Genomic DNA, 9,105 nt, shown 5'->3' with positions numbered 1-9,105 from the left:
GCCAGAAATAAATTCGATATTCAGAGAAGTGAGGTGTGTGAGAAGTCTGAGCTTCACACTGTCACTCGCAAATTAATCCAATGTGAGTGCTGCAACCAGGAGATACCTCTGAACATCACCTCTGTAAACAAATGTCTTTGGACACAGTCATGTAACTCCAAATCTAGAAACATGTGTTTTACATGCAGAACACAAACAATTGCTGAACATCAGATTATAGAAGGACTTACTGTACTGTATGTTTTTCCTTGAGATTTTTTGAGGGTTTGCATCATCTCTCTTCAATAAAAAAACATTACTTTGGTCACAAAAATTTCGAAACAGGCTTAGTCTTCTTTCCTCAGAAGGAAAGAAGAAAAGTAAAAAACTGAACTTATTTTACTTCTCACACCACCTAGAAATAACCCAATTAAGTTTCAGAATTTCATTTAAATTTGAATTTAGGGAAGGAACAGATTGCAGGTGATTTTAACAGCTCTATCAAGTCAATTAGAATGCAAATAAATGGACAACATGCTTTGGCTCAATTTAAAAATCTGAAGCCTGGAAACTTCTATCAAGTGCAATCTCGGTCTTTCTGAGTAAATGTGCTAAAAATAGTGTTTTCATTGTTTAGAATTGCTTCTATTTAAGTTCCGGACAGAAAATGTGTGACAAAATGCATTAAAAATAGGGATAATTTATTACATTTTATAAATAATTCATTAGAATATTTACAAAGCTCAAGTCAGAAAAATCACACACAGTTTCTCTTTTTTAATTTTTTTTTCTTTAGGACATTTTATTTCTTATTCCTCTCTTGCTCCGCAATCTCTTTTTTCTGCCTTCAAACACAGGTTTGGCAGTCACCATGACTACATTTCCCAGGTCTTCATCCTCACCACTTGAGCTACTGCACCCCTTTTTCTCTTTGAGGTCTTCTGTCTCTGTTGCAGACATGTTTTTCCTCCTTTTGCTCTTGCCTAAATCTCTGCCCTTGGATTCCTCCACTGAGGAGTCACTAGAAGTTTCTGAAAGGTGCAAATTTCCAACAAAACCACCTCCATACAAAAATTCTTTTCTGGAATCTGAATGTTTTCTTCTCTTTCCACTCTGTACTTTTGTTGCCACAGCTTGATTTGCACCGCCTGCGGTACCTTCCCCTTTCCTTTTCCCAGGCTGTGTAAGTTCCACCTCTGTAACAGCAGTGGCTGTTTCCTGAATTTCATCATCTGCTTCTTTTTCCTTTCTCTTCAGACAAGTCACAGCTCTGCGCAGTCTCTGACTTTTAATAGCTTGTTTTTCATGCTGTTCTAGTCTGAAGAATGAATCAATTCGAAGCTGAGTCTATCAAAAATAAAACAGAAACACATTTGGATATTTTTGTGATGGGAATTCAGTTGTAAGCTATGCTATAAAGCATCCAAAACTGAAGCAGGACAAAGGACTAATGAAATTAATACATATGCACATAAATGTGAACAGTAAGATGCATCATTATAGCAATATTCATACTTTATAATAAATTAGGCAACAAGAACCTTTACAGAAACTAATAATTAGCAAACTCGAGAGAGATTTCATAAATATTGTGCTGCTGGTGATTAGACATATGTTGCTATTGTCAACCCTAATACAGAGAATCTCTGTAGTGCTCTTAAGTATGTCCTTACAAACACATCCTTAGCTTCCAGCTGTTAAAGCAGAATGTTTACTAAGTAAATGCTCTAAGTGCACTTCCCATTTGTGCCTGCAAGTGCAAGAACAGGCAGGCTTTTGACTCAAGTTCATTGCACCACATGCTGCTACAGGATAAAGACTGAAGAGCAGAAGCAGTAGTCATCACACCACGTGGATTTCTGCTATTCAGTCACAGCTAGGCTTTTTGTATAGGCTAAGCCACTTGTCTACCTTATCCCTAAAATTGTCTAAGAAAGACAGACACTTCCAAAGGATAATCCAGTCAACCTGAAAGTATATGTATTTAATGACAGGGCTTTTGCTCCTTTTAGCGATACAGAGAACCTAGAACACTGGTTTAGACAAGGTATCTATCTTTTGTATGGCAAAAGGAGAAAAGAATCTGATAGTGGGGACCAACTTTACAACCGACTTTGATATCACAGCAGGCATCACTATTCACTTTCAAGTGTAATTAAAGTTGACAGAACATTTATTTGGAAATTAGAGTAACATTATTAATGGGCTCAACAGTTCAGTCTGCACTCCTCCTCGAAGGATGTGTACAGCATGAAATGGGCAGTATCACTTCACCAAGATTTCAGGGGCACTTTTATAAATATTTTTTAGAGACAGCACAGTCTTCTAGAAGTACTGAACTTGCTTGAGGTACCTGTAGCTTCCACTATGTCCAGAACAAACAGCAGCCTGGGCTTGAGATAGGTGCTTGATAGGTAAGAAAACTTGAAACCAACAATTGAAATTATGCAGAGTACCTCACAGCACACTCAAATCATACAGAAATGAATTCTAGAGAAGCAAGCTTAGTGACTTTTAAAAAAACAAATACATAAAAAGATTAAAAACCAAAGCCCAGCTTCTGAGAAAGATTTTACTTCAAAGCCTTGCTGTTCTTTTTAAAACACTTCTCTCGCAATTTTCCAGTTACCCTTAAACTACAGGTAGGTTTTTACTTTACCTGCTGCAAGTTCAGCTGTTTCATCACAGGCAAAAGGATTCCATCTATCTTTGTCCTAGTCCAGCCAAAGTGATCCTTGCAGAATGTGCAGGAAGTTAAGGAACTTTATAAAATGGCTATTACTGGTATTTTGTAAACACATAAAATGAAAAATCCCTTACATAAACAATGTCTGGAAGAAAGTTGCTCCACTACAAAGCTTTTTCTACTTCAAAATCAGTCTAAAGACTCTCAGTTAAAACAACATATCACTATCACGCTACTACATCTCCATTAGTTGCAGAACTTTTTCTCTTTTGATATTTTAGAAATATCAACATTTCTAAAAGTATGTCTCAGTGAAGATAGAACTTTTTTTGGCTAAATGGTATTGCCTATAAACAAACCTTATTTTTATATTTGCACCCACTGGAAGTTTCATTTACTGTTTAAAACACTTAGCTCTGCATTCATTGCCATCTACTTTTCAACAGTCAGCTGCACCTCAGACTGCAACAGAAGCAAAAAGCAGACATTATTGGAAGAAATGCAAGGAATAACTAGGGATAAACTGCAGACTGAAACACCATTTCTGTCTAGGCTTTAACACTTACTTGTGAGAAATGGCAAACATGCATAGGGAGTGTGCAAACAATCCCACTCTAAGCTGAGAAACAGGCACAGGGCAGTTACAGAAATATCACAACAAACTAGTCAGTTCAGCTACAAGGTTCTCCATGCATGCAAAGTGAGGCAGCCCACTCTCTCAGGAGGGCAGAGCAGCCCTGAGTGCCACACGCGCATAGCTGCATTCCCTTCCATTCCAGAGCTGCTAACATTTTAGGGGAGCACATGCAGACAGGGCTTGGGGCCCCTTACAGCAAAGAGATGTTAAGAACTTGACACTCCATTACCAACTCCTTATGACCTTTGAGTACTTTTACCTAACAAGTAAAAGGATATTCCCTGATCTGCTCTACATCGGGCTTTCCCCAGGTGAACGAACCCCTTGACTCATCTACCACAGGCTTCAGGTATGCTTCTGCCACTGCTGGATTTGGGAAACCTGAATAAAGCTCTAGCTCTCGCAGCTTCTTCTTGACCTTGGTATCACGTGGATTAGGCCTCAGTTTCTTATTCTTCTGAGCCTCATTCCACCACTCACTGAAAAACAGAGAAAATTATTAATTGGCCTCATAAAATAAAATCGGAAATATCAAGAGCTACCATGCTAATTTCAATAGCCTTAGTCTCCGTACTTCACTTACTACAAGAGATGAGGTACAAAATTTCCCAATGAAAGATGGCCATAGGGAAAAATAATCTTGAAAGTAGAAAAGACAAAACACACACATTAAATACAGCCATTGTAAGCCACAGTAGCAAACATCACCTGGATTCCCCATAAGCTGCTAAACAGAAGGCCCCTACTTCAGCCTCACTTGCAGTGGTTCTTCCACACACAATTATCATTTTTGGAGGTTTTTTGGTATGCAAGGAAAAGAAAGGGGAAAAAAAGACTTCTAACCATCCTTGCCATTGCCACTACAGCTGCCTTGGCCCTCTTCAAATCTTGTTCTTGCCCACACCCTTACCTGCCTGTCGCTTTCCAGGTCATCCATTCCTCACTCAAGTCCCCTTTCTCTATGAGCAAGCTACAGCAACCTCTCAGCAAGCCAGGGAGAGTGAACCTCTGCTCCACTATGGATCCAAGTCTCCAATGAACTCTGAGACAGATGCACAATTTTACAGCTGTTCTGCTGTCTTCATTTGTCTTACTGTGATTGATATATCAACTTGTCACCTTACCTGCCTGTCATTCCAAATAGTGATACAATGGAGTCACATTTTAGAGCTACTTAGTCCCATTAATGATACTCAATGATGGGCATACGTTTTGCTGCATGCTTAAGCATCAGAGAAGCATATTCACAAATAATCACAATATGGAGATAGAAAAAAGCAAAACATGACAAAACATACGCGAATTTTAAGAGAGGTTCCAAGCCATGCCCAGGAAATTCATTCAAAATCTCCATCGCTGTTACAAAGCCAACATTTGGGATGCCCTCAGTGTAGTCACTTCCAAGCAAGTACGCCAAATTAATTAGCTTGCTTCTATCTAACCCTGAAAAAGAAAGTGTGTCAATCCAGCATCTATTATCTTACAAATTGAAAAATATTATCTGAAAGGCAAAAACTGAGAGGAACACAAAGGCATTAACTCCGTATAATTATATTTAATTCAATATCAGAATTTGCTAAATTATATTCTGGAGCACTATCAATATGCCCCTGCTAGCTCAAGTACCAATAATTGTGCTACCTTGGCAAATACATCTTGCCAAAATGAAAATGTTTCATTGGACATCAGGAGGAATTTTTCAATGGAAATGGTTGTTATACATTAGAATGGACTGTGCATTGAGGTGTTAAGAGTCACCATCCCTGGAAGTGTTCAAGAAACAACCGGATGTGGCACTCAGTGCCATGGTCTAGCTGACAAGGTGGTGATCAGACAAACATTGGACTTGATGATCTCAGAGGTCTTTTCCAATCTGAATAATTCTGTGATTCTGTAATTTCAAAATTCGGGGTTGTTAAGAGATTTTTTTTTTTTTACATTTATTTAATCCAGTTACTGTCCTGTTCTCATCTAATGCTGACCTGAATTCAGTAATGCCAGAATCAAATAAGAACATTCTGGTTGAATTCTAGTCCATAATATCAATGCCTCTGCTTCCTAGAAGTGTTTCCCAACTGGGAGCCTTTTGCTCTGTGCTGGTACTATTAGTAGAGAAGAGCCTGTGAAACAGCCCTAAAGAAGGAAGAACTCAGCAGACCACTTCTATTTGATAGGCTATAAGGTCTGGGGCAACCAGATTGATTTTTAGTCAGATTCAAGAGTTTAAATTTGAAAATTTTTTTTTTTTTAAATTCGACACAGCAAAGGAGGGATGTGAGTCTAACACAAAGCAAGACCACCATCACACTAGTCATGATATCCATCAGCTGTCCAGATAGAAGAATTTCTGCAGTGCATGGGAAAGAAGGAGAAGCACAAAACTGCAGAGCAATGTGATGTAAAGACTGACGATGACTATTTTCTCCCAATAAACAAATAAAAGATTTGGCTTATCACATTAAAACCAGTTAAAAATCACAGACATGCTTTTACAGCAATCCTTTCCAATTAAGCTACAGTAGCATAATTAAGTAGGGGAAAAATATTTCATTCAATTTTCTGGAAGAAACCAAAGCTACATTTTTCGCCACATAAAAATATTATGAAATTTTTCATGCTAAAGACATTAAAATACTATTTCCAAGTCTACAGCCCCTCAAATTGAAAATGTAAAAACTGATTTTAAGAGAGTTCTGCTCAAGACATAATAACAAGTATAAATTAGCTCATATTTTGCCTAATACTCTATGTGACACAGAAGCTTAGTAGTTCAACAAAATTGGCAACAATTTGATTACACTAGTTCAAGAGTAATCTGAAGGAAGAAAAAAATCTGTCAGTGTCAACTATATGAAAAATGTTTTACACACATTCCAAATCCTCTTTTAATATATTACATCTCAGTACGTCCAAAACTAACTTCCATCTCCAGAAGACTAAGAATCTGATGACACCAGAATATAATTTTCCCACCACATAAGAAAAGTCATGCTAACATTTACCCAGAAACTGGTATAATAGTTCATATCTCCAGCTTTGATGATCATCACACTAACTCAGTATATTAAATGCAGGTGTCTGCAGATTCAGGGGAGCCATCTGGCAATAAAACAGCAACCTAACTGAATGGCTTCAGAGACTCTCCAAAGAACAGACATTGTAATAACAGACACAAAATTCTGTAGAGAATACAATTTCAAAGAGACAGATGATGGAGCTGTCTTATTAAAGAATGTGTTTAACAAATCAATACCTCAGGCTTACCTAGCTGGTTCTGAAAGTCAACATATTGATAATATTCTACATATTTGTTCTGACTGAAGAAATTTTTATAAACATGTCGTGCACCAAACAACCAAACATCACTGTCATCAGTGATTGTCCCAGAGGTCTGATCAGTAAGGTCCAGTATGGCACACTGTGCCTCTGCCTCCATCGGAGCTTCAATATATGGAATGCCAAACAGACGGAGGAGCTCCTGTAGGATGGAAGGAAAACAGTTAATAATTCATCTAAAGAATTAACTTCTAATATACTTCTGCTTGACTCAAAACTGCTAGACTCACACTTGGGAGTTATTTAATATTTGACAACAAATATTAAACTTCCGGTAAAAAGTGCCAAGCTCAGTTAAGTCAAGGGGGAATCCCCACTCAACTCCTCTCAGGCAGACAGTGCCACATAAGTCAAGCACCACTTAAGGACACTTTTACCACACAGTTTGAGAATCTGCCATCTTAATTACACAAGCATACTTAAGTATGGTTTTCCAAAGCAAGGAGAAAACTCCATGCATTACAATTATGTGGGCTCCATGAAAGAAAGATGCAGATTAAATAAAAAAAGTAAAATAAAAATATTCATGTTTAAAAAAGGATTTGGTCATCACTTTATCTAAGAAAGTAGTACAAAAGCATATGAGAAACACTCATATCAAGCAGGAAACTGGGAAGACTAATCATTCCTTGGATAGTGTTTTGATATGCCTCTATTTTGATGCATTTTTGCTTTTATGGGATACATTACATAACCCCAGTTAAATATCCCACACGCACTAGGTTTACAGACTTGTGCTAGTTACACAAGCCTGGATTACATTCTTCACTCAGACGGCTTTTGAGGCTTGACAGAATCAGTCTCAAGACTTTAAATTTTTACTGTAATTAAGAATAAAAGCACAAGATCAAAAGACAATTATAATGGTGTGCCTACAATTATATGGCATGTAATATTGCAACAGCAATCTACTGGCCTTTAAAAAAATCACCTGGAGAAACAAGCATGTGCAAATATTTAACCAAGATTAAAATATCATTTTAAAACTACCTAAACTGTCCCATTAGGAAAAAAAAAATAAAAGCATTTACATATTTCTCAGAATTAATCTGTTAGTGTAAGTTTATTACATCACAGACACTATCACTAGTCTACTATATTTTGGGTATGTTAACCCAAACACATTGTATTAAACCTTGAAACACTGACACAAAACTAAGAGGCTTATTCAGGCATTACTGGTAAGAGTCCTTCTAATTGCTTACTCAGGGCATAAAACTATACAGACTTCTTGTAATTTTTTACCTTTTAATCCCTAGGAGAAATCAGTTTACCTAACACACAAACTGCATCAATTATTTGCTGCTGAATATAGCTTCCTAATATTTTTTGTTCATTTTGCACCTTTCACAAAAACAGGCAAAGATCAAATTGGCCCAAGCTTCAAAATTGGTGCTTAAAAGATACACTGACTTATCCACAACTACATTATTATTTTATAATGTTATAACACTTATTTAAAATTATTGGACTTGAAGATTACCTCTACTCTTTCAGTATTTTAAATCAAGCAAACTGAAGAAAACAAGCTCTTAAGAGGAAGAAAAGGTGCCTTATAACTAAGCTTTTGAGTAAATGACTGGGGTGGAGGAAGCAAACAAATCAAAATGACTCAACAAATACTACCTGGCTTTCCAAGAACATCTGTCCTGTTACAGAAGCAGCAACACGTTCCTGCTGCTGTTTTTGAGACTGAAGCGTATTCTGCTCAGCAGAAAGGTCCTTTTCTAATTCTTCTAGTTCTTCCTGAAAATATAAACCAAGATTTTTATTATTTCAATAATTCAGGTATACTTAGTAAAGTAAAACACTAAGTCTCCAACTACAGTTATTCTAGTAGTATATGTTCCATTAATTCATACTAGGAAGTTGTTAGCTTCTCTAATGGAGCAAATTCTAAGACTAGAGATGGCTCTAGTCATCAATGCGCTAAAACCTTGAAATTTTCCTTTGATTTTAGCGAGAGAGATCTTTAAAGAAAGATCAGTTCCCATACAATTAGATACATATGTGAGAAAGAAATGAAACAGTAAGCAGCTGCCCAATAGTTTTCCTTAACAACTAGTTGGAGACAAAGCACTCCATTACAAGCTCAAAACAAGAAACAAGGAGTTACCAAACTGATGTCTTGCCACTCATCCACTGCATCTTTACCATCAGCTTCTCTTTCAACATTCTGAATGTTTCCCAACTGCACTTCATCAGACTCCTTCAGCAAGTCCTGTGTGACAACATCAGGTCTGTCTGTCTCCACTTCTGGAAGTGCCGTTTCATCACCCAGTTTTTCACCATATTTAGTAGGAAATTCAGCCTCATTACTGATTTCAGCATCCACTTCAATAAAGCTTCCTATCAAAGGAAAATAGAGATTTGTACACATTTTTAACTTGGGCAGTGACTTTTTTCTTCTATATGCAGTACATAAATATAAGGATTGTGAAATTACATAAACCAAGTGGCTGACTTA

At 37.1% G+C, this 9,105-nt stretch overlaps 1 protein-coding gene across 5 annotated transcripts in view; it reads right to left on the bottom strand.

Moving 5' to 3' along the window:
- Positions 1-659: 659 nt before the first annotated feature.
- Positions 660-9,105, bottom strand: part of ERCC5 (ERCC excision repair 5, endonuclease) — a 16,515-nt gene continuing 8,069 nt past the window's right edge. For all 5 annotated transcript variants that reach the window (XM_048295919.1, XM_048295917.1, XM_048295918.1 and 2 more), the window contains 7 exons: positions 8,755-8,987; positions 8,265-8,384; positions 6,567-6,780; positions 4,601-4,745; positions 3,581-3,781; positions 2,639-2,723; positions 660-1,326 (listed from right to left, as the gene is read on the bottom strand). In XM_048295919.1, the coding sequence (XP_048151876.1) occupies positions 772-1,326; positions 2,639-2,723; positions 3,581-3,781; positions 4,601-4,745; positions 6,567-6,780; positions 8,265-8,384; positions 8,755-8,987 (1,553 nt within the window). In that variant the 3' untranslated portion in view covers positions 660-771. The remainder of the gene's footprint in view (positions 1,327-2,638; positions 2,724-3,580; positions 3,782-4,600; positions 4,746-6,566; positions 6,781-8,264; positions 8,385-8,754; positions 8,988-9,105) is intronic.

This window comes from Corvus hawaiiensis, chromosome 2 (genome assembly GCF_020740725.1).
Source record: "Corvus hawaiiensis isolate bCorHaw1 chromosome 2, bCorHaw1.pri.cur, whole genome shotgun sequence".
NCBI classification, from domain to species: Eukaryota; Metazoa; Chordata; class Aves; order Passeriformes; family Corvidae; genus Corvus; species Corvus hawaiiensis.
This window is presented reverse-complemented; position numbering and strand designations above follow the sequence as displayed.